At 45.2% G+C, this 26,581-nt stretch overlaps 1 protein-coding gene across 1 annotated transcript in view; it reads left to right on the plus strand.

Annotated features, from left to right (window-relative positions):
- The window catches only part of LOC137299218 (integrin alpha-E-like), a 223,693-nt gene that overhangs the window by 129,057 nt on the left and 68,055 nt on the right, over positions 1-26,581 (plus strand). The window contains exons 20-22 of the mRNA XM_067967881.1: positions 17,979-18,104; positions 19,428-19,501; positions 24,375-24,516. Coding sequence (XP_067823982.1) covers positions 17,979-18,104; positions 19,428-19,501; positions 24,375-24,516 — 342 coding nt within the window. The remainder of the gene's footprint in view (positions 1-17,978; positions 18,105-19,427; positions 19,502-24,374; positions 24,517-26,581) is intronic.

The following is a 26,581-nucleotide window of genomic DNA, read 5'->3' on the forward strand; positions in this document are numbered from 1 at the left end:
GGCAAGATAAAGCAGAAAAAGAAAGCTTATGACTGTCACAGAAAACTAAATACTGCAGAAAGCCTAGAGGAGCATAGAAAGTACAGGGATAGCATAAAAAAGGAAATAAGGAAAGTAAAGAGAGGGCATGAAAAAATATTAGCTAGTAAGATTAAAGAAAACCCAAAGATGTTTTATCAGTACATTAAGAACAAGAGGATAGCTAAGGAAAAGGTGGGACCTATCAGGGATGATAAGGGTAACTTGTGTGTCGAAGCAGAGGATGTGGGTAGGGTTTTAAATTAATATTTTGTCTCCATATTCGCAAAGGAAAGGGATGATCCAGACGTAGTAGTTAAAGAGGAGAGGTGTGAAATATTGGATAAGGTAAACATAATGAGAGAGGACGTACAAGAGGGACTGAAATCCTTGAAAGTTGATAAGTCACCAGGGCCGGATAGATTGTTTCCTAGGCTATTGAAGGAAGCCAGGGAGGAAATAGCGGATGCCCTGAGGATCATTTTCCAATCCTCACTAGATACAGGGGAGGTACCGGAGGACTGGAAGACTGCAAACATAGTATCATTGTTTAAAAAGGGTACGAGGGAATGACAGAACAATTATAGGCCGATCAGTCTTACTTCGGTGGTGGGCAAAGTATTAGAATCAATACTGAGAGATAGAATAAACTGTCCCTTGGAGCGGCATGGTTTAATCAGGGATAGTCAGCATGGATTTGTTCAGGGAAGGTCATGCCTTACAAATCTGATTGAATTCTCTGAGGAAGTGACAAGGAGGATTGATGAGGGTAGTGCAGTGGATGTTGTCTACATGGATTTTAGTAAGGCATTTGACAAGGTCCCACATGGCAGACTGGTAAAAGTAAAAGCCCATGGGATACAGGGAAATGTGGCGAATTGGATCCAAAATTGGCTCAGTAACAGGAAACAAAGGGTAAAAGTTGATGGATGTCTTTGCGAATGGAACTCTGTTTCCAGTGGTGTGCCACAGGGCTCAGTGTTGGGTCCCTTGCTGTTTATGGTATATATTAATGATTTGGACTTGAATGTGGGGGGCATGATTGGCAAATTTGCAGATGACACAAAAATTGGCCGTGTAGTTGATAGTGAAGAGGATAGCTGTAGACTCCAAGAAGATACCAATGGGTTGGTGGAGTGGGTGGAAAAGTGGCAAATGGAGTTCAACCCGGAGAAATGTGAGGTAATGCACTTAGGGAAGGCAGACATTAAAAGGGAATACGCAGTAAACGGGAATATATTGAGAGGGGTAGAGGAAGTGAGAGACCTTGGAGTGCATCTGCACAGGTCCCTGAATGTGGCAGTACAGGTAGATAAGGTTGTGAAGAAGGCATACGGAATGCTCTCCGTTATTAGCCAAGGTATAGAATACAAAAGCAGGGATGTAATGATGGAACTATATAAAATGCTGGTAAGGCCACAGCTGGAGTATTGTGCCCAGTTCTGGTCACCACATTACAGGAAGGACGTAATTGCTCTGGAGAGAGTGCAGAGAAGATTTACAAGAATGTTGCCAGGGCTTGAAAATTGCAGCTACGAGGAGAGATTGGATAGGCTGGGGTTGTTTTCCTTGGAGCAGAGGAGGCTGAGGGGAGACTTGATTGAGGTGTACAAAATTATGAGGGACCCAGATAGAGTAGACAGGAAGTACCTGTTTCCCCTAGCGGAGAGTTCAAGAACTAGAGGACATATTTTTAAGCTGATTGGCGGAAGGATTAGAGGGGACATGAGGAAAAACTTTTTTACCCAGAGGGTGGTGGGTGTACGGAATTCGCTGCCCAAATTGGTGGCAGAGGCAGGGACCCTCAACTCTTTAAAAAAAAAGTATCTGGACTTGCACCTAAAGTGCTGTAAGCTGCAGAGCTACGGACCAGGTGCTGGAAGGTGGGATTAGAATGGGCACCTGGTTGTTCTTCGAGCCGGCGTGGACACGATGGGCTGAATGGCCCCCTTCTGTGTTGTATCTTTTCTAATGGTTCTGTGTACTAGGACGCCCAGATCCCTCTGTACCTCAGAGTTCTGCAGTCTCTCTCCATTTAAATAATATACTGCTTTTCTATTCCTCCTGCCATAGTGGACAAGTTCGCATTTTCCCACATTATACTCCATCTGCCACATTTTTGCCCACTCACTTAACCTATCTATTTCCCTTTGCAGACTCCTTATGTCCTTTTCACAACTTACTTTCCTACCTACCTTTGTGTCATCAGCAAATTTAGCAACCATACATTCGGTCCCTTCATCCAAGTCATTGATAGAGATTGTAAATAGTTGAGGCCCAATCACTGATCTCTGTGGCACTCCATTCGTTACATCTTGCCAACCTGAAAATGACCCATTTATGCCTATTCTGTTTCCTGTTAGCTAACCAATCCTTTATCCATGCTAATATGTTATCCCCTACACCCTGAGCTCTTATTTTGTGTAGTAGCCTTTGATGTGGCACCTTGTCAAAAGCCTTCTGGAAATCCAAGTACACCACATCCACAGGATCCCCTTTATCCACGTTGCTTGTTACTTCCTCAAAGAACTCTAATAAATTAGTCAAACACGATTTCCCTTTCACAAAGCCGTGTTGACTCTGCCTGATTGCATTGAGATTTTCTAAGTGCCCTGCTATAACCTCCTTAATAATAGATTGTAGCATTTTCCCAATGGCAGATGTTAAGCTAACTGGCCTGTAGTTTCCTGCTTTCCGTCTCCCTCCTTTCTTGAATAGAGGAGTTACATTCGCTACTTTCCAGAATCTAGGGAATTTTGGAAAATTAATACCAATGCTTCTACTATCTCTGCAGCCGCTTCTTTTAAGACCCCAGGATGAAGTCCGTCAGGACATGGGGACTTGTCAGCTTTTAGTTCTAATTTTTTTCAGAACCCTTTCCCTGGTGATTGTAAATGTTTTAAGTTTCTCCTTCCTTTTCACCTCTTTGATTCACAATTATTTCTGGCATATTATTTGTATCCTCTACAGTGAAGACGGACGCAAAATATCTGTTCAATTCATCTGCCATTTCTTTATTCTCCATTATTAATTCCCCAGACTCACTCTCTGGAGGACCAACACTCACTTTACTTACTCTTTTCCTTTTAAAATACCTGTAGAAACTCTTACTGTCTGTTTTTATATTTCTAGCTAGCTTTCTCTCGTACTCTAATTTATTATTCTTATTATTCTTTTAGTCATTCTTTTTGTTTTTTATATTCTGTCCAATCTTCTGACCTGCCACTGATCTTCGCAGAATTGTATGCTTTTTCTTTCAATTTGATACTATCTTTAATTTCCTTAGTTGGCCACGGATAGCACGTCCTTCCCCTAGAGTCTTTCTTTCTCACTGGAATGTATCTTTGCTGAGTGTTATGAAATATCTTATTAAATGTCTGCCACTGCATCTCTACTGACCTATCCCTTAACCTAATTTCCCAGTTCACTTTAGCCAGCTCTGTCTTCATGCCCTCATAATTGCCCTTATTTAAGTTGAAAACGCTAGGTAAACTAATGGGGCTAAAGGCTGACAAGTCCCCTGGACCTGCTGACTTGCATCCGAGAGTCCTAAAGGAAGTGGCTACAGAGGTAGAATCATAGAATCATAGAAGTTTACAACATGGAAACACGCCCTTCGGCCCAACATGTTCATGTCGCCCAGTTTATACCACTAAGCTAGTCCCAATTGCCTGCACTTGGCCCATATCCCTCTATACCCATCTTACCCATGTAACTGTCCAAATGCTTTTTAAAAGACAAAATTGTACCCGCCTCTACTACTGCCTCTGGCAACTCGTTCCAGACACTCACCACCCTTTGAGTGAAAAAATTGCCCCTCTGGACCCTTTTGTATCTCTCCCCTCTCACCTTAAATCCCCTCGTTATAAACTCCCCTACCTTTGGGAAAAGATTTTGACTATCTACCTTATCTATGCCCCTCATTATTTTATAGACTTCTATAAGATCACCCCTAAACCTCCTACTCTCCAGGGAAAAAAGTCCCAGTCGATCTAACCTCTCCCTATAAGTCAAACCATCAAGTCCCGGTAGCATCCTAGTAAATCTTTTCTGCACTCTTTTTAGTTTAATAATATCCTTTCTATAATAGGGTGACCAGAACTGTACACAGTATTCCAAGTGTGGCCTTACTAATGTCTTGTACAACTTCAACAAGACATCCCAACTCCTGTATTTAATGTTCTGACCAATGAAACCAAGCATGCTGAATGCCTTCTTCACCACCCTATCCACCTGTGACTCCACTTTCAAGGAGCTATGAACCTGTACTCCTAGATCTCTTTGTTCTATAACTCTCCCCAACGCCCTACCATTAACGGAGTAGGTCCTGGCCCGATTCGATCTACCAAAATGCATCACCTCACATTTATCTAAATTAAACTCCATCTGCCATTCATCGGCCCACTGGCCCAATTTATCAAGATCCCGTTGCAATCCCAGATAACCTTCTTCACTGTCCACAATGCCACCAATCTTGGTGTCATCTGCAAACTTACTAACCATTCCTCCTAAATTCTCATCCAAATCATTAATATAAATAACAAATAACAGCGGACCCAGCACCGATCCCTGAGGCACACCGCTGGTCACAGGCCTCCAGTTTGAAAAACAACCCTCTACAACCACCCTCTGTCTTCTGTCGTCAATCCAATTTTGTATCCAATTGGCTACCTCACCTTGGATCCCGTGAGATTTAACCTTATGTAACAACCTACCATGCGGTACCTTGTCAAAGGCTTTGCTAAAGTCCATGTAGACCAGGTAGTGGATGCATTGGTTGTAATCTTCCAGAATTCACTAGATTCTGGAAAGGTCCCAGCAGATTGGAAAACCGCAAACGTAACACCCCTATTCAAGAAGGGAATGAGACAGAAAGCAGCTAACTATAGACCAGTTAGCCTAACATCTGTCATTGGGAAAATGCTAGAATCCATTATTAAGGAAGTAGTAGCACGACATTTTGAGGCTCGTAATACAATCAAGGAGAGTCAACATGGATTTATGAAGGGAAATCATATCTGACAAATTTATTAGAGTTCTTTGAGGAAGTAACGGGCAGGGTGGATAAAGGGGAACCAATGGATGCAGGATATTTGGATTTCCAAAAGGCATTCAATATGGTGCACATAAAAGATTACTGCACAAGATAAGAGCTCATGGTGTTGGGGGTAATATAGTGGCATGGATAGAGGATTGGCTAACCAACAGAAAACAAAGAGTCGGGATAAAATAACTAGCGGGGTGCCGCAGGGATCAGTGCTGGGACCTCAACTATTTACAATATATATCAATGACTTGGATGTAGGAACAGAGTGTCTTGTGGCCAAATTTGCTGCTGATGCAAAGATAGGTGGAAAAGCAAGTTGTGATTAGGACACAAAAGTGTCTGCAAAGGGATATTGACAGGTTAAGCGAATGGGCAAAAATTTGGCAGATGGAATATAATGTGGGAAAATATGAAGTCATCCACTTTGGGAGGAAAAATAAAAAAGCCAACTATTATTTGAATGAGGAATACTACAAAATGCGGCGGTACAGAGGGATCTGGGTGTCCTCGTACATGAAACACAAAATGTCAGCATACAGGTGCAGCAGGTAATCCGGAAGGCCAATGGAATATTAGCCTTTATTTCTAGGGGGATGGAGTGTAAAAGCAGAGGAGTCATGCTACTACTGCACAGGGTGCCGGTGAGACCACACCTGGAGTCCTACGTACAGTTCTGGTGCCCTTATTTAAGGAAGGACGTACTTGCATTGAAGGCAGTTCAGAGAAGTTCACTAGGTTGATTCCGGGTATGGAAGGGTTGTTTTATGAGGAAAGATAGAACAGGTTGGGTCTGTACTCATTGGAGTTTAGAAGAATGAGAGGACATCTTATTGAAACATACAAGATTCTGAGGGGACTCGATAGTGTAGATGCTGAGAGGATGTTACCCCTCATGGGGAAATCTAAAACGAGGGGGCGTAGTCTCAGAATAAGGGGTCGCTCGTTTAAAACGGAAATGAGGAGGAATTTCTTCTCCCAGAGGGTCGTCAATCTTTGGAACTCTTTACCTCAAAAAGCTGTGGAGGCTGAGTCATTGAATGCATTCAAGGCTGAGTTAGACAAATTTTTGATCAGCAAGGGAGTCAAAGGATATGGGGAAAAGGTGCGAAAGTGGAGTTGAGGTAAAAATCAGATCAGCCATGATCTCATTAAATGGCGGAGCAAGCTCGAGGGGCCGAATGGCCTACTCCTGCTCCTATCTCTTTTTTTTTATTCGTTCATGGGATGTGGGCGTCGCTGGCAAGGCCAGCATTTATTGCCCAACCCTAATTGCCCTTGAGAAGGTGGTGGTGAGCCGCCGCCTTGAACCGCTGCAGTCCATGTGGTGAAGGTTCTCCCACAATGCTGTTAGGTGGGGAGTTCCAGGATTTTGACCCAGCGACGATGAAGGAACAGCGATATGTTTCCAAGTCGGGATGGTGTGTGACTTGGAGGGGAACGTGCAGAGGGTGTTGTTCCCATGTGCCTGCTGCCCTTGTCCTTCCAGGTGGTAGAGGTCGCGGGTTTGGGAGGTGCTGTCGAAGAAGCCTTGGCGAGTTGCTGCAGTGCATCCTGTGGATGGTACACACTGCAGCCACGGTGCGCCGGTGGTGAAGGGAGTGAATGTTTAAGGTGGTGGATGTGGTGCCAATCAAGCGGGCTGCTTTGTCCGGGATGGTGTCAAGCTTCTTGAGTGTTGTTGGAGCTGCACGCATCCAGGCAAGTGGAGAGTATCCCATCACACTCCTGACCTGTGCCTTGTAGATGGTGGTAAGGCTTTGGGGAGTCTGGAAGTGAGTCACTCGCCACAGAATACCCAGCTTCTGACCTGCTCTCGTAGCCACAGTATTTATGTGGCTGGTCCAGTTAAGTTTCTGGTCAATGGTGACCCCCAGGATGTTGTTGGTGGGGGATTCGGCGATGGTAATGCCGTTAAATGTCAAGGGGAGGTGGTTAGACACTCTCTTGTTGGAGATGGTCATTGCCTGGCACTTGTCTGGCGCAAATGTTACTTGCCACTTATCAGCCTAATCCTAGATGTTGTCCAGGTCTTGCTGCATGTGGGCACAGGCTGCTTCATTATCTGAGGGGTTGCAAATGGAACTGAACAGTGTTCAATCAGCAGCGAACATCCCCATTTCTGACCTTATGATGGAGGGAAGGTCATTGATGAAGCAGCTGAAGATGGTTGGGCCTAGGACACTGCCTTGAGGAACTCCTGCAGCAATTTCATGGGGCTGAGATGATTTGCCTCCAACAACCACTACCATCTTCCTTTGTGCTAGGTATGACTCCAGCCACTGGAGAGATTTCCCCCTGATTCCCATTGACTTCAATTTTACGAGAGCTCCTTGGTGCCACACTCAGTCAAATGCTGCCTTGATGTCAAGGGCAGTCACTCTCACCTCACCTCTGGAATTCAGCTCTTTTGTCCATGTTTGGACCAAGGCTGTAATGAGGTCTGGAGCCAAGTGGTCCTGGCGGAAGCCAAACTGGGCATCGGTAAGCAGGTTATTGGTGAGTAAGTGCCGCTTGATAGCACTGTCGATGACACCTTCCATCACTTTGCTGATGATTGAGAGTAGACTGATGGGCCAGTAATTGGCCGGATTGGATTTGTCCTGCCTTTTGTGGACAGGACATACCTGGGCAATTTTCCACATTGTCGGGTAGATGCCAGTGTTGTAGCTGTACTGGAACAGTTTGGCTAGAGGCGCAGCTCGTTCTGGAGTACAAGTCTTCAGCACAACAGCCAAGATGTTGTTGGGGCCCATAGCCTTTGCTGTATCCAGTGCACTCAGCCGTTTCTTGATATCACGTGGAGTGAATCGAATTGGCTGAAGACTGGCTTCTGTGATGGTGGGGATATCGGGCTGAAGATGGTTGCAAACGCTTCAGCCTTGCCTTTCGCACTTACGTGCTGGACTCCGCCATCATCGAGGATGGGGCTGTTTACAGAGCCTCCTCCTCCCGTTAGTTATTGAATTGTGCACCACCATTCACGACTGGATGTGGCAGGACTGCAGAGCTTTGATCTGATCCATTGGTTGTGGAATCGCTTAGCTCTGTCTATAGCATGTTGCTTCTGCTGTTTAGCATGCATGTCGTCCTGTGTTGTCGCTTCACCAGGTTGGCACCTCATTTTTAGGTACACCTGGTGCTGCTCCTGGCATGCTCTTCTACACTCCTCATTGAACCAGGGTTGATCCCCTGGCTTGTTGGTAATGGTAGAGTGTGGAATATGCCGGGCCATGAGGTTACAGATTATGATGGAATACAATTCTGCTGCTGCTGATGGCCCACAGCGCCTCATGGATGCCCAGTTTTGAGCTGCTAGATCTGTTCTGAATCTATCCCATTTAGCACGGTGATAGTGTCACACAACATGTGTCCTCAGTGCAAAGACGGGACTTCGTCTCCATGAGGACTGTGCGGTGGTCATTCCTACCAATACTGTCATGGACAGATGCATCTGCAACAGGTAGATTGGAGAGGATGAGGTCAATTAGGTTTTTCCCTCGTGTTGGTTCGCTCACCACCTGCCACAGGCCCAGTCTGGCAGCTATGTCCTTCAGGACTCGGCCAGCTCGGTCAGTAGTGGTGCTCCCGAGCCACGCTTGGTGATGGACGTTGAAGTCCCCCACCCAGAGTACATTTTGTGCTCTTGCTACCCTCAGTGCTTCCTCCAAGTGGTGTTCAACAAGGAAGAGGACTGATTCATCAGCTGAGGGAGGGCGGTAGGTGGTAATCAGCAGGAGGTTACCTTGCCTATGTTTGACCTGATGCCATGAGATTTCATGGGGTCCGGAGTCAATGTTGAGGACTCCTCGGGCCACTCCCTCCTGACTGTATATCACTGTACCGCCTCCTCTGGTGGGTCTGTCCTACCGGTGGGACAGGACATACCCAGGGATGGTGATGGAAGAGTCTGGGACGTTGGCTGAAAGGTATGATTCTGTGAGTATGGCTATGTCAGGCTGTTGCTTGACTAGTCTGTGGGACAGCTGTCCCAATTTTGGCACAAGTCCCCAGATGTTAGTGAGGAAGACTTTGCAGGGTCGACTGGGCTTGGTTTGCCTTTGTCGTGTCTGGTGCCTAATGGTCCGATGCCGGGTGGTCTGTCCAGTTTTATCCTTATTGTGACTTTCTGTAGCAAGATTGTACAACTGAGTGGCTTGCTAGGCCATTTCAGAGGGCGATTAAGAATCAACCACATTGCTGTGGTTATGGTCTTATGCTCTTACTTGTCTTTGACTTAGTCTTCCCTCCCTCAAACTGAATACGAAATTCAATCATACTGTGATCACTGCTACCTCGAGGCTCCTTTACAATGAGGTCATTAATTAATCCTGTCTCGATACACATTACCAGATCTAGAATAGCCCGCTCACTGGTTGGCTCTGGAACGTGCTGCTCTAAGAAACTGTCCCGAAATCACTCAATGAAATCATCTTCCACGCTACCTTTGCCAATCGGATTCTTCCAATCTATATGTAGATTAAAATCACCCATGATTATCACTGTTCCTTTCTCACAAGCCCCCATTATTTCTTCCTGTATACCATGCCCTACAGTGTGTTTACTGTTGGGGGACCTATAAACTACTCCCAGAAGTGACTTCTCGCTACCCAAACTGATTCTACATCTTGGTCTTTAGAACTAAGGTCATTTCTCTATTATACCACATCACCCTTAATTAACGGAGCTACCCCTCCACCTTTTCCTAGCTTTCTGTCCTTCCAAAATGTCAAGTACCCTTGAATATTCAGGTTCCAGCCTTTGTCATCTTGCAGCCATGTCTCTGTAATGGCTTTCAGATTTATTTCTATTGGAGCTGTCAATTCATCCATTTTGTTACAAATGCTACGCGCATTCAGATACAAAGCCTTTAGTGCTGTCTTTTTACTATTTTTGCAACCTCTAGCCTTATCTGCTAGCGTGCTCTTAAGTTTGCATGCTCTGTCCCTTCCTGCCACTCTCTGATTATCATTTCCCTTATTGCTGCCTTGCTCTCTTGCCTTGTCTTCTTTCTTTAATTTATCACTTCTTCCCTTACTTGATCCCTCGCCCCCACTAATTAGTTTAAAGCCCTCTCTACCGCCCTAGTTACACAATTCGCCAGAACACTGGCCCCAGCACGGTTCAGATGAAGCCCGTCCCAACGGTACAGCTCCCACTTTCTCCAGTGCTGATGCCAGTGCCCCGTGAATCGAAACCCATTTCTCCCACACCAATCTTTCAGCCACAAATTTAACTCTCTAATCTTATTTACCCTATGCCAATTTGCTCGTGGCTCAGGTAATAATCCAGAGATTATTACCTTTGAGGTTCTGCTTTTTAATTTAGCCCCTAATTGCTCAGACTCCCTTAGCAGAAGCTCTTCCCTCGCCCTACCTAAGTCATATTTTATAAATGATGTGGAGATGCCGGTGATGGACTGGGGTGGACAAATGTCAGGAATCTTACAACACCAGGTTATAGTCCAACAATTTTATTTTAAAATCACAAGCTTTCGGAGATTATCCCCTTCACCTGACGAAGGGGATAATCTCCAAAAGCTTGTGATTTTAAAATAAAATTGTTGGACTATAACCTGGTGTTGTAAGATTCCTTATATTTTATAAAGGTTTAGCATAAGTTCCTTGCTTTTGTACTCCATGCCTCTATTAATAAAGCCCAGGATCCCAAATGCTATGTCAACAGCCTTGTCAACTTATCCTGTCACCTTCAAAGATTTGTGTATGTGCACCCCTAGGTCTCTCTGTACCTGCACTGCCATATACAATTCAGTTTATATTGCCTCTCCTCGTTCTTCCTACCAAAATGTACCACTTCACACTTCTCTGGTTTAATTTCATCTGCCATGTGTACAGTTTTGGTCACCTTATCTAAGGAAGGATATACTTGCCTTGGAGGCAGTGCAGCGAAGGTTCACTAGATTAATTCCTGGGATGAGAGAGTTGTCCTTTGAGGCGAGGTTGAGTAGAATGGGCCTGTACTCTCTGGAGTTTAGAAGAATGAGAAGTGATCTAATTGAAACGTATACGATTATGAGGGGGCTTGGCCGCTGGGGGCTGAGAGGTTGTTTCCCAAAAGAGGCTAGAACTAGGGGGCATTGTCGCAGGATAAGGGGTCGGCCATTTAAGACTGAGGTGAGGAGGAATTTCTTCACTCAGAGGGTTGTGAATCTATGGAATTCTCTACCCCAGAGGGCTGTGGATGCTGAGTTGTTGAATATATTCAAGTCTGAGATAGACAGATTTCTGGACTCTAGGGGAATCAAGGGATATGGGGATAAGGCAGGAAAGTGGAGTTGAGGTCGAAGATCAGCCATGATCTGATTGAATGGCGGAGCAGGCTCAGGGGCCATGTGGCCTCCTCCTGTTCCTATTTCTTATGTGTCTGCCCATTTCACCAGTTTGTCTGTGTCCTCCTGAATTCTGTTACTATCCTCCACATTGTTTACTACATTTCCAAATTTTGTGTCATCTGCAAACTTTTAAATTATACCCTTTATACCTAAGTCCAGGCCATTAATATATATCAAAAAGAGCAATGGTCCTAATACTGACCACTGGGGAACACCACTGTATACTTTCCTTCAGTCTGAAAAACAACAATTCACCATTACTCTCTGCTTTCTGTCCTTTAGCTAATTTTGTATCCACATTGCCACTGTCCCTTTAATCCGTGGGCTTTAATTTTGCTAACATGTCTATTATGTGGTACTTTACCAAATGCCTTTTGAAAGTCCATATACACAACATCAACTGTGTTACCGTCATTAACCCTCTCTGTTACGTCATGAAATAACTCAATCAAGTTAGTCAAACACAATTTTTCTTTAACAAATCTGTGCTGACTTTCATTTATTAGCCCATACTTTTCGAAGTGCCAATTAAATTTGTCCCACATTATTTTCACTAAAAGTTTCCCCACCATCAACGTTAGGTTCACTGGCCTGTAATTGCCGGGTTTATCCCTCTCCCCTTTTTTAAATGGGGGTGTAACATTTACAATCCTTCGGCACCGTCCCCATATCTAGGGAGGATTAGAAGATTGTGGCCAGAGCCTCTGCAATTTCCACCCTTACTTCCCTTAGTAACCTCGGATGCATCCAATCTGGACCGGGTGACTTTTCTACTTTTGAGTACTGCCAATCTTTTAAGTACCTCCTCCTTAATCTATTTTTATCCTATCCAATATTGCTGCTACCTCCTCCTTTGCAGCTACAGTGGCAGCATCCTCTTCTCTCGTGAAGACGGATGTGAAGTATTCATTTAGTACCTCAGCAGCCATGCCCTCTGCCTCCCCAAGACTAACTTGATTGAATTTTTTGAGGAGTTAACAAGGAGGGTCGATGAGGGTAGTGCATTTGATGTAGACTACATGGATTTTAGCAAGGCTTTTGACAAGGTCCCACATGGCAGACTGGTCAAAAAAGTAGAGGCCCATGGGATCCAAGGGAATGTGGCAAATTGGATCCAAAATTGGCTCAGTGGCAGGAAGGAAAGGGTAACAGTCGATGGGTGTTTTTGTGACTGGAAGGCTGTTTCCAGTGGGGTTCCGCAGGGCTCAGAACTAGGTCCTTTATTTTTTGTGGTATTTATTAATGTTTTGGACTTAAATGTAGGGGGCATGATTAAGAAGTTTGCAGATGATACAGAAATTGGCTGTGTGGTTGATAGTGAGGAGGAAAGCCGTAGACTGCAGGAAGATATCAATGGACTGGTCAGGTGGGCAGAAAAGTGGCAAATGGAATTCAATCCGGAGAAGTGTGAGGTAATGCATTTGGGGAGGGCAAACGAGGCAAGGGAATACACAATAAATGGGAGGATACTGAGAGGTGTAGAGGAAGAGAGGGACCTTGGAGTCCATGTCCACAGATCCCTGAAGGTAGCAGGATCGGTAGAGAAGGTAGTTAAGAAGGCATGTGGAATACTTTCCTTTATTAGCCGAGGCATAGAATATAAGAGCAGGAGGGTTATGCTGGAACTGAATGAAACACTAGTTAGGCCACAGCTTGAGTACTGTGTACAGTTCTGGTCACCACATTACAGGAAGGATGTAATTGCACTAGAGAGGGTACAGTGGAGGTTTAGGACAATGTTACCAGGACTGGAGAATTTTAGCTATGCGGAAAGGTTGGATAGGCTGGGGCTGTTCTCTTTGGAACAGAGGAGGCTAAGGGGTGATTTAATTGAGGTGCTCAAAATTATAAGGGGCCTAGATAGAGTGGTTAGGAAGGACCTATTTCCCTTAGTAGAGTGGTCAATAACCAGGGGGCATAGATTTAAAGTGATTGGTAGAAGGATTAGAGGGGAGCCGAGGAAATAATCTTTCACCCAGAGGGTGATAGGGGTCTGGAACTCACTGCCTGAAAGGGTGGTAGAGGCAGAAACCCTCAACTCATATAAAAAGTACCTGGATGTCCACCTGAAGTGCCGTGATCTACAAGGCTATGGTCCAAGTTCTGGAAAGTGGGATTAGGCTGAGTGGCTCATTTTCGGCCGGCGCGGACAAGATGGGCTGAATGGCCTACTCCTGTGCCGTAAATTTTCTATGATTCTAAGAAGATCTCCTTTTTTGTCCCACCCTTCCTTTGACTACCCTTTTCCTATTTATATGTTTATAAAAGACTTTTGAGTTCCCTTTTATGTTAGCCACTAATCTATTCTCATACTCTCTCTTTGCCCCTCTTATTCCTGTTTTTAGGTCTCCTCTGTACTTTCTGTATTCAGCCTGATTCTCTACTGTATTATGAACCTTACACTTGTCATAAGCCTCCTTTTTCAGTTTCATTTTAATCTCTATATCTTTAGTCATCCAGGGAGCTCTAGCTTTGGATGCCCTTCCTGTCCCCCTCATAGGAACGTGTCTACTCTGTACCCGAACCAACTCCTACTTGAAGGCCTCCCATTGTTCAATTACTGTTTTGCCGACCAATTTTTGATTCCAATCCACCTGGGCAAGATCCTTTTTTAACTCACTGAAATTAGTCCTCCTCCAGTTGAGCATTTTCACATTTGATTGTTCCTTGTCCTTTTCCATAACTATTCTAAACCTAATGATATAATGATCACTGTTCAACCAAATGCTCCCACTCTGAAACATGCTCCACCTGCCCCACTTCATTCCCCAGAACTGGATCCAGCACTGCTTCCTTCCTCGTTGGGCTGAAAACACACTGTACCAGAAAGTTCTCTTGAACACATTTCAGGTATTCCTCCCCCTCTTTGCCCTTTACACTGTTACTGTCCCAGTCAATATTGGGATACTTGAAGTCCCCCTTTATCGCTACTCTATAGTTCTTGCATCTTTCTGTAATTTACCTGCAAATTTGCTCCTTTATCTCCTTCCCACTATTTGGTGCCCTATAGTATACACCGAGTAGCGTAATAGCTCCTCTATTGTTCCCTAATTCTAACCCAATAGATTTTGCCTTTGACCCGTCAACTACATCATCCTTTTCCAGTGCTGTAACAGTTTCTTTGATCAATACTGCCACCACCACCCCCCACCCCCCTTTCTTTCGCTCCCTATCTTTCCTGAATACCTTGTAGCCAGGAATATTAAGTACCCAATCCTCCTCCTCTTTGAGTTGGGTCTCTGTTACTGCCACTATATCATAGTCCCATTTGGCGACTTGAGCCTGCAGCTCACCAACCTTATTTACCACGCTGTGTGCGTTTGCGCACATGCATTCTAAACTTATCTTAGATTGTCTCGCATTTGCCCCCTGTCTGATGCCTCCTATTTATGAACTCTTCTTTACTTGAGTGCTGTTTGTCCCTCCCAGTCCTCTGTGCACCTTGTTTCTCCTCTCTAATGTTTCATCTCGGTGTCCATCCCCCTGCCAAATTAATTTAAACCCTGGCCCGCTGTGATAGTTAACCTCCCTGTGAGGACATTGGTCCCAGCTCTGTTGAGGTCCAATGCGTCCATCTTAAACAGATCCCTCCTGCCCCAGAACTAGTCCCAATGCCCCGGGAATCTGAAGCCCTCCCTCCTGCACCATTTCTCCAGCCATGCATTACCAGTCTTATCTTACTATTCTTATACTCACGAGGGAGATTAAAAGGGAAATTAATATAAGAGAGATTATAACATTGATATAGGGAGATTAATGTAAGGGAGATTGTACTATATTAAGATGGGGATATTAATGTAAAGGAGATTATTCTATATGAATATATGGCAATGAATATGGGAGAAATTATACAATATCAATAAACCAACCACCATCTGTGTCAATGACCATGGTAAACTATCCCTCCTCATCCTTTCTGCAACCATTGACATGGTTGACCACACCTTCCTCCTCCAACGCCTCTCCTCCGTGGTCCAACTGAGTAGGACTGCCCTCGCTTGGTTCCGCTCTTACCTATCAAATCGTGGCCAGAGAATCGCCAGCAATGGTTTCTCTTCCAGCCCCCGCACCGTTATCTCTGGAGTCCCCCAAGGATCTATCCTTGGCCCCTTGCTATTCCTCATCTATATGCTACCTCTTGGCGAAGATATGATGTCAGGTTCCACGTGTATGCTGACAACACCCAACTCTACCTCATCACCACCTCTCTCGATTCCTCCGCTGCCTCTATGTTGTCGGACTGCTGGTCCGACATCCAGTCCTGGAGGAGCCACAGTTTCCTCCAATTAAACACTGGGAAGACTACTCCGCCACAAACTCCATTCCCTACCCACCGATTCTGTGCCCTCCCTGGCCACTATCTGAGGCTGAACCAGACTGTTCACAACCTTGGTGTCCTATTTGACCCCGAGTTGAGCTTCTGACTCCATAGCCTCTCAATCATAAAGACCGCCTACTTCCATCTCCGTAACATCTCCTGTCTCCGCCCCTGCCTCAATTCACCTGCTGCAGAAACCCTCATCCATGCATTTGCCATCTCCAGACTCAAATATTCCAGTGCTCTCTTGGCCAGCCTCCCATTCTCCACCGTCTGTAAACTTCAACTCATCCAAAATTCTGCTGCCTGTATCCTAACTTGCACCAAATCCCGTTCACCTATCACTCCTGTTCTTGCTGATCTACCTTGGTACCCAGTCCCCCAATGCCTCCAATTTAAAATTCTCTTTAGAACCATAGAAAAGATACAGCACAGAAGGGGGCCATTCGGCCCATTTTGTCCACGCCGGCTCAAAGAACAGCCAGGTGCCCATTCTAATCCCACCTTCCAGCACCCGGTCCGTAGCCCTGCAGCTTACAGCACTTTAGGTGCAGGTCCAGGTACTTTTTAAAAGAGTTGAGGGTCCCTGCCTCTACCACCAATTCGGGCAACGTATTCCGTACACCCACCACCCTCTGGGTAAAATTTTTTTTCGTCATGTCCCCTCTAATCCTTCCGCCAATCAGCTTAAATCTATGTCCTCTGGTTCTTGAACTCTCCGCTAGGGGAAACAGGTACTTCCTGTCTACTCTATCTGAGCCCCTCATAATTTTGTGCACCTCAATCAAGTCTCCCCTCAGCCTCCTCTGCTCCAAGGAAAACAACCCCAGCCTATCCAATCTCTCCTCGTAGCTTCAATTTTCAAGCCCTGGCAACATTCTTGTAAATCTTCTCTGCACTCTCTCCAGAGTAATTATGTCCTTCCTGTAATGTGGTGACCAGAACTGTGCATAATACTCCAGCTGTGGCCTTACCAGCGTTTTATACAGTTCCATCATTACATCCCTGCTTTTGTATTCTATACCTCGGCTAATAACGGAGAGCATTCCGTATGCCTTCTTCACAACCTTATCTACCTGTACTTCCACCTTCAGGGACCTGTGCACGTGCACTCCAAGGTCTCTCACTTCCTCTACCCCTCTCAATATATTCCCGTTTACTGCGTATTCCCTTTTACTGTTTGCCCTCCCTAAGTGCATTACCTCACACTTCTCCGGGTTGAAATCCATTTGCCACTTTTCCGCCCACTCCACCAACCCATTGATATCTTCTTGGAGTCTACAGCTATCCTCTTCACTATCAACTACACAGCCAATTTTTGTGTCTTCTTCAAATTTGCCAATCATGCCCCCTACATTCAAGTCCAAATCATTATTATATACCACAAACAGCAAGGGACCCAACACTGAGTCCTGTGGCACACCACTGGAAACAGAGTTCCATTCGCATAGACATCCATCGACTTTTACCCTTTGTTTCCTGTTACTGAGCCAATTTTGGATCCAATTCGCCACATTCCCCTCTATCCCATGGGCTTTCACCTTTCTGACCAGTCTGCCATGTGGTACCTTGTCAAATGCCTTACTAAAATCCACGTAGATATCATCCACTGCACTATCCTCATCAATCCTCCTTGTCACTCCCTCAAAGAATTCAATCAGATTTGTAAGGCGTGACCTTCCCTGAACAAATCCATGCTGACTATCCCTGATTAAACCATGCCTTTCCAAGTGACAGTTTATCCTATCTCTCAGTATTGATTCTAATAGTTTGCCCACCATTCTCATGTTCAAATCCCTTCATGGCCTCACCCCTCCTAATCTCTGTAACCTCCTCCAGCCCTACAAGCCTCTGAGAACTGAGTTCCTTCAACTTTGGTCTCTTGTGCTCTCTTTGGTCTGATTTTCTTTGCCCCACCATTGGTGGCCGTGCCTTCAGCCATCTAGGCCCTAGGCTCTGGAATTCCCTCCCCAATCCTTTTTGCTTCTCCACCTCTCTCTCCTTTAACACCTTACTTAAAACCCACCTCTTTACCAAGCTTTTAGCCATTCCTCCTAATACCCTTCTTTGGCTCGGTGGCAGTTTTTGTCTGATTACTTTCCTGAATAGAACCTTAATCTGTTTTTCGCTGTTATAATTTCTTGGGAAATTTTTTGACTTTCCGTCATTTGACTTTTGCTGTAAGAATTGAACTGCCCTAAAAAGGACTAAAATTCTGATTAACAAATGTCATTCTTTAATTTCAGCATTGTACGATTGATTGTATCTCTGCAGTCAATGTAGAGGTGAGCTACAAACTGCACAACACTGAAGATGACAGATTTCCCTCACCAGTTCTTGATAATTTTACCAAACCTTCGACACATTTTGAGGTAAAAATGACGTACTAGAAAAACTAAATTAATTGTAACTGTTTAAAGTATAATCTTGGACGCAATTAAGGTTAGAAATTATGAATGACTCAACATCGTATCAGATTACTTTTAGTTATCCTCATAATCATAGAATCGTACAGCACAGAAGGAGGCCATTCGGCCCATCGTGCCTGCCTCTTTGAAAGAGCTATCCAATTAGTCCCACTCACTCGCTCTTTCCCCATAGCCCTGCAAATTCTTCCCCTTCAATTATATATACAATGCCCTTTTCAAAGTTACTATTGAATCTGCTTCCATCACACTTTCAAGCAGTGCATTCCCGATCATCATAACTTGCTGCATAAAAACATTTCTCCTCACCTCTCCTCTGGTTCTTTTGCCACTGACTTTAAATCCGTGTCCTCTGGTTAATGACCCACCCGCCAGTGGAACCAGTTTCCCCCTATTTACATTATCAAAACCCTTCATAATTTGGAATATACCTATTAAAGTTCAACATTCTCTGTTCTAAGGAGAACAATCCCAGCTTCTCCAGTATCTCCACATAACTGATGTCCCTCATCCCTGATACCATTTTAGTAAATCTCCTCTGCAATCTCTATAAGGCCTTGACATCCAAAGTGTGATGCCCAGAATTGGACACAATGCTGCAGTCTAGCAAATGTCATTTGCACCCTCTAAAAGTAATCTCTCCCTTTGCAGCTCAGCATCCATTTTACTTGTGCCTATCTGATTACTTACATTGAAAGCACTATATAAATGCAAGTTGTTCTTGTTGATGATGTGGGAGTTTAAAGAATGCACAGGACAACCACAGGTATAAAAAATTGTCTCCAACTAGAGATGGGGATATAATGCTGGATAGTCCTGGGAGTTTCACACTGTCTGATACAGATGCAGTGCTGGATACACCTGTGGTCTGACTGTCTGATAGGGATACAGTACTGGATACTCCTGGGTGTCACTAATGGCTTGTGCAAGCGCTGTGCTTTAACCAAGATGACTGACTTGTGACTTTAGCTGAGTTGAAGATTTGCAGCTCACATCTATCCTCCAGTCCTATATGGTATCTGTGTGGATTCAGTCTAGGGATGTCACTTTACCCAGCAAATGCTACAAGAAAAGCTCTCCTCTCCTTAGTTTTAATCATGTCAATACCTTTGTTCTGATATCTACTAAAATCCAAACATTTTTCCAATATTATATGCAACTATTAAAATTCCATTGCCCCACTTTCTGTTGCTAAGGCAATTCTGTGATTAATATTTATCATATAAGGTGTGGGAAATGTTTACATCTAGACCTTGTTTTTTCTTTTAGCTCCAATTTCAGAAGGACTGTGGCTCTGATAATATCTGTGATGCAAATCTAACATTGGAGTCCAATCTGCCACAGTAAGTTGATAATTCTTTATATAATGGTGCCTGTGTGAGTAAGCTGATATGACCTTTCCTTTGTATATGAATATAGCACAAGATCATCCAATTATACTTGTAGAATAGAAGCAGATTGGGTGCATGGAGAAGGGTTCAAATACCAAGGGACATAAATTAAAACATGGGGTGTTAGCAGCAAGAAGGTAATTCAGGTAGAACATTTATACCCAAAATGTCATGGAGTTGTGAACTAAGTTACCAGGGAAGGCTATTGATGTAGAAGCCGTATATAACAGTGCCAGGTGATGGTGAGAGCCGTACATAACAGTGCCAGGTGATGGTGAGAGCCGTACATAACAGTGCCAGGTGATGGTGAGAGCCGTACATAACAGTGCTAGGTGATGGTGTTCAGTACCATCCGCAACCCCTCAGATAATGAGGCAGTCCATGCCCGCATGCAGCAAGACCTGGACCACATCCAGGCTTAGGCTGATAAGTGGCAAGTAACAATCACGCCAGACAAGTGCCAGGCAATGACCATCTCCAACAAGAGAGAGTCTAACCACCTCCCCTTGACATTTAACGGCATTACCGTCACCGAATCCCCCACCATCAACATCCTGGAGGTCACCATTGACCAGAAACTTAACTGGACCAGCCACATAAATACTGTGGCTACAAGAGCAGGTCAGAGGCTGGGTATTCTGTGGCGAGTGACTCACCTCCTGACTCCCCAAAAGCCTTTCCACCCTCGACAAGGCACAAGTCAGGAGTGTGATGGAATACTCTCCACTTGCCTGGATGCGTGCAGCTCCAACAACACTCAAGAAGCTCGACATCGTCCAGAACAAAGCAGCCCGCTTGATTGGCACCCCATCCACCACCCTAAACATTCACTCCCTTCACAACCGGTGCACCATGGCTGCAGTGTGTACCATCTACAGGATGCACTGCAGCAACTCGCCAAGGCTTCTTCGACAGCACCTCCCAAACCCGCGACCTCTATCACCTAGGTGTGGAGATGCCGGTGATGGACTGGGGTTGACAATTGTAAACAATTTTACAACACCAAGTTATAGTCCAACAATTTTATTTTAAAATTCACAAGCTTTCGGAGGCTTGCTCCTTCCTTAGGTGAATGTCAAGAAATCCTCGAACCTCTCGCATTTATAAATCACAGAACAATACCTGGTGATTACAGATAATCTTTTCAACTGCCCGTTGCCAAGGCAACCAAAGTGTTCAGACAGATAGGTGTTACCTACAGGGCCACCGAATATACAAACTGCCAGAACAAAAAAAAAGAGAGAGAGAGAGAGGCAGAAACATCCGGAAGGAAAAGACAGCAATTGACCCGTTATATTAGAGGCAACGGAACTATGCTGCCTACATGAAAACCAAAAGCAGGAAGCTTGAGAAACTCGGCATCTCCACCAGCATCAACCAAGCTTCCCCTGGTACCACGGTTGCAACCACAGGGAAGTCTATCATCAATTTGTCCGACCACACCCTTCAACCAGACGAAATCGAAGTTCTCAGCCGAGGGCTCAATTTCTGCCCCACCACCAAAATGGACCCCATTAGTCTCGCAGCGGACACAGAGGAATTCATCAGGAGAATGAGGCTCCAGGAATTCTTCTACAAACCCCAAAATTCCAGCAGCGAACCCAATGAGACAATCAACGATCCGGAACAGCAGACAGAGGGATCCGCGGTACAGCAACCGAAGAGGAAAGAGTCAAACTGGACTCCTCCAGAGGGTCGCTGTCCTCAGCTTGACATGTATGCTCAAGCTGTCAGGAAATGCGTCAATGCCAGATTCATCAGCCGCACTCAGAAGAAAGTCCAGAATGTCACCCGAGCACAACGCAACGCCATCAACGCTCTCAAGACCAACCGCAACATCGTCATCAAACCAGCGGACAAAGGAGGAGCCATCGTCGTACAGAACAGAACGGACTATTGCAAAGAAGCATACCGACAACTGGACAACCAGGAACACTACAGACGGTTACCCGCAGATCCGACCAAAGAACACACCCACCAGCTCAACAAACTGATCAAGACCTTCGATCCAGACCTTCAAAGCATCCTACGCGCTCTCATCCCACGTTCTCCCTGCGTGGGAGACTTCTACTGCCTCCCAAAGATACACAAAGCCAACACACCCGGACGTCCTATCGTATCAGGCAACGGAACCCTGTGTGAGAACCTCTCTGGATACATCGAGGGCATCCTGAAACCCATCAGACAGGGAACCCCCAGCTTCTGTCGCGACACCACAGACTTCCTACAAAAACTCAGTACCCACGGACCAGTTGAACCAGGAACACTTCTCACCACGATGGACGTCTCGGCACTCTACACCAGTATCCCCCACGATGATGGCATCGCTGCGACAGCATCAATACTCAACACCAACAATAGCCAATCTCCAGACGCCATCCTACAACTCATCCGCTTCATCCTGGATCACCTTCGATAACCAGTTCTTTACCCAAACACACGGAACAGCCATGGGGACCAAATTCGCACCCCAATACGCCAACATTTTCATGCACAAGTTCGAGCACGACTTCTTCACTGCACAGGACCTCCAACCAACGCTATACACCAGATACATAGACGACATTTTCTTTCTATGGACCCACGGCGAAGAATCACTGAAGAGACTACATGATAACATCAACAAGTTCCATCCCACCATCAAACTTACCATGGACTACTCCTCAGAATCAGTTTTTTTCTTGGACACACGAATCTCCATCAAAGACGGGCACCTCAGCACCTCACTCTACCGCAAGCCCACGGACAACCTCACGATGCTCCACTTTTCCAGCTTCCACCCTAACCACATCAAAGAGGCCATCCCCTATGGACAGGCCCTGCGAATACACAGGGTCTGCTCAGACGAGGAGGAACGCGATGGACACCTACAGACGCTGAAAGACGCCCTAGTAAGAACAGGATATGACGCTCGACTCATCGATCGACAGTTCCGACGGGCCACAGCGAAAAATCGCATAGACCTCCTCAGAAGACTAACACGGGACGCAACCAACAGAGTACCCTTCGTCGTCCAGTACTTCCCCGGAGCGGAGAAACTACGCCATGTTCTCCGCAGCCTTCAACATGTCATCACTGACGACGAACACCTCGCTATGGCCATCCCCACACCTCCACTACTCGCCTTTAAACAGCCACCCAACCTCAAACAGACCATCGTTCGCAGCAACTTACCCAGCTTTCAGGAGAACAGAGTCCACGACACCACACAACCCTGCTATGGTAACCTCTGCAAGACATGCCAGATCATCGACACAGATACCACCATCACACGAGAGGACACCACCCACCAGGTGCATGGTTCATACTCCTGTGCCTCGGCCAACGTTGTCTACCTCATACGTTGCAGGAAAGGATGCCCCAAAGCATGGTACATTGGCGAGACCATGCAGACGCTGCGACAACGGATGAACGGACACCGCGCAACAATCGCCAGACAGGAGGGTTCCCTCCCAGTCGGGGAACACTTCAGCAGTCAAGGACATTCAGCCACCGACCTTCGGGTAAGCGTTCTCCAAGGCGGCCTTTGAGACACACGACAACGCAAAATCGTCGAGCAGAAATTGATAGCCAAGTTCCGCACCCATGAGGACGGCCTCAACCGGGATCTTGGGTTCATGTCACGCTACACGTAACCCCACCAGCGAACAAAAGTTATCTGTTTTTAATATAACGGGTCAATTGCTGTCTTTTCCTTCCGGATGTTTCTCTGTTTCTGCCTCTCATTTTTTGTTCTGGCAGTTTGTGTATTCGGTGGCCCTGTAGGTAACACCTATCTGTCTGAACACTTTGGTTGCCTTGGCAACGGGCAGTTGAAAAGACTATCTGTCATCACCAGGTATTGTTCTGTGATTTATAAATGCGAGAGGTTCAAGGATTTCTTGACATTCACCTGAGGAAGGAGCAAGCCTCCGAAAGCTTGTGAATTTTAAAATAAAATTGTTGGACTATAACTTAGATTGTAAACAATTTTACAACACCATCACCTAGGACAGGGGCAGCAGGCACATGGGAACAACACCACCTGCACGTTCCCCTCCAAGTCACACACCATCCCAACTTGGAAATATATCGCCGTTCCTTCATCGTCACTGGGTCAAAATCCTGGAACTTCCTACCTAACACCACACGGACTTCAGAGGTTCAAGAAGGCAGCTCACCACCACCTTCTCAAGGGTAATTAAGGATGGGCAATAAATGCTGACCTTGCCAGCGACGCCCACATCCCATGAATGAATAAAGAAAAGGTGACAGTCATACATAACAGTGCCAGGTGATAGTGAGAGCCATGTGATAGTGAAAGCCATATATAACAGTGCCAGGCGATAGTGAGAGCCATATATAACAGTGCCAGGTGATAGTGAGAGCCGTTTTTATCAGTGCCAGGTGATGGTGAGAGCCGTTTTTAACAGTGCCAGGTGATGGTGAGAGCCGTACATAACAGTGCTAGGTGATAGTGAGAGCCGTTTTTATCAGTGCCAGGTGATGGTGAGAGCCGTTTTTATCAGTGCCAGGTGATGGTGAGAGCCGTTTTTATCAGTGCCAGGTGATGGTGAGAGCCGTTTTTATCAGTGCCAGGTGATGGTGAGAGCCGTTTTTATCAGTGCCAGGTGATGGTGAGAGCCGTTTTTAACAGTGCCAGGTGATGGTGAGAGCCGTACATAACAGTGCTAGGTGATAGTGAGAGCCATACGTAACGGTGCCATGTGATAGTGAGAGCCGTATATAACAGTGCTAGGTGATAGTGAGAGCCATACATAACAGTGATGAGGAATATTCACAGTTGGTCTTGTTTTACTGATGCACACTATAACTCTGTTTTCAGAAACTTTACGTGGATTGTTGGTAAGACAAAAGAAGTGAGTTTGAAGATTCTTCTGTTCAATACTGGAGAGGATTCATACCTCACCACCATGGACCTGTCCTACCCAAAGAGCCTTTACTTCAAGGGGCTCTCAAAACCACTGGTGAGATGAAATTCTGACGAAGGGTTTGCAGCGGAAACATTAACTCTTTTATTCTCTCCACTGATGATGATCTGCTGAATGCCATTTTCTATTTTTGTTTCAGATTTCCTGCAATTTTTTTTACGGTTGTTTAAGATCAATTTTTGTTTAAATCTGGTAGTAGCTAGATTTAATGTTTGTTTTTATTTTTATTATGGAACCTTCCTGAAACAAATGGTAGGACTGCCCCATGCTGTTATGCTACTTTGTTACTCCAGTTAATTATGAATGTATGAAAAGAAGAGTGAGAAAAGACCAAATGGCACATTAATTCTCATCCTTTGCATTTGATACTGCAACATCTTCCACCATCCTCCCCAGTTATTAATGATGCTTAAAGTAATAATTAAAGCTCTGTTTCACAAGGAAATTTAGTGCAACAGGAACATATTTCTACAGTGAGGGTCAAGGTCCCATCATTGATTTCCTACTCCTGGAAATAATTCAGCATAAGAACATAAGAACATAAGAACATAAGAAATTGGAGCAGGAGTAGGCCAATCGGCCCCTCGAGCCTGCTCCGCCATTCAATAAGATCATGGCTGATCTGATCCCAACCACAAATCTAAAGAACACAAGAAGTCGGAGCAGGACCCGGCCACATAGCCCCTGGGCCCTCTCCGCCACCCACAGGGCATTGACCGATCCGAACTCAGCTTCATGTCCAATTTCCTGCCCGCTCCCCATAACCCCTAATTCCCTTTACTTCTAGGAAACTGTCTATTTCTGTTTTAAATTTATCTAATGATGTAGCTTCCACAGCTTCCTGGGGCAGCAAATTCCACAGACCTACCACCCTCTGAGTGAAGAAGTTTCTCCTCATCTCAGTTTTGAAAGAGCAGCCCCTTATTCTAAGATTATGCCCCCTAGTTCTAGTTTCACCCATCTTTGGGAACATCCTTACTGCATCCACCCGATCAAGACCCTTCACAATCTTATATGTTTCAATAAGATCGCCTCTCATTCTTCTGAACTCCAATGAGTAGAGTCCCAATCTACTCAACCTCTCCTCATATGTCCGCCCCCTCATCCCCGGGATTAACCGAGTGAACCTTCTTTGTACTGCCTCGAGAGCAAGTATGTCTTTTCTTAAGTATGGAGACCAAAACTGTATGCAGTATTCCAGGTGCGGTCTCACCAATACCTTATATAACTGCAGCAATACCTCCTTGTTTTTATATTCTATCCCCCTAGCAATAAAAGCCAACATTCCGTTGGCTTTCTTGATCACCTGCTGCACCTGCATACCAACTTTTTGATTTTCTTGCACTAGGACCCCCAGATCCCTTTGTACTGCAGTACTTTCCAGTCTCTCGCCATTAAGAAAATAACTTGCTCTCTGATTTTTCCTGCCAAAGTGCATAACCTCACATTTTCCAATATTATATTGCATCTGCCAAATCTCCGCCCACTCACCCAGCCTGTCTATATCCCCTTGCAGGTTTTTTATGTCCTCCTCACTCTCTACTTTCCCTCCCATCTTTGTATCATCTGCAAATTTTGATATGTTGCACTCGGTCCCCTCCTCCAAATCGTTAATATAGATTGTAAAGAGTTGGGGACCCAGCACCGACCCCTGTGGAACACCACTGGTTACTGGTTGCCAGTCCGAAAATGAACCATTTATCCCAACTCTCTGCTTCCTGTTCGATAACCAATCCTCCACCCATGCCAGAATATTACCCCCAATCCCGTGATTTTTTATCTTAAGTAATAATCTTTTATGTGGCACCTTGTCGAATGCCTTCTGGAAGTCTAAATACACTACGTCCACTGGTTCCCCTTTATCCACCCTATACGTTATATCCTCGAAGAACTCAAGCAAATTTGTCAGACATGACTTCCCCTTCATAAAGCCATGCTGACTTTGTCCTATTAAATTATGCTTATCTAAATGTTCCGTTACTGTCTCCTTAATAATAGACTCCAAAATTTTACCCACCACAGATGTTAAGCTAACTGGCCTATAATTTCCAGCCTTCTGCCTACTACCCTTTTTAAATAACGGTGTTACATTAGCAGTTTT

The sequence above is a fragment of the Heptranchias perlo genome, chromosome 28, assembly GCF_035084215.1.
Source record: "Heptranchias perlo isolate sHepPer1 chromosome 28, sHepPer1.hap1, whole genome shotgun sequence".
Taxonomy (NCBI): domain Eukaryota; kingdom Metazoa; phylum Chordata; class Chondrichthyes; order Hexanchiformes; family Hexanchidae; genus Heptranchias; species Heptranchias perlo.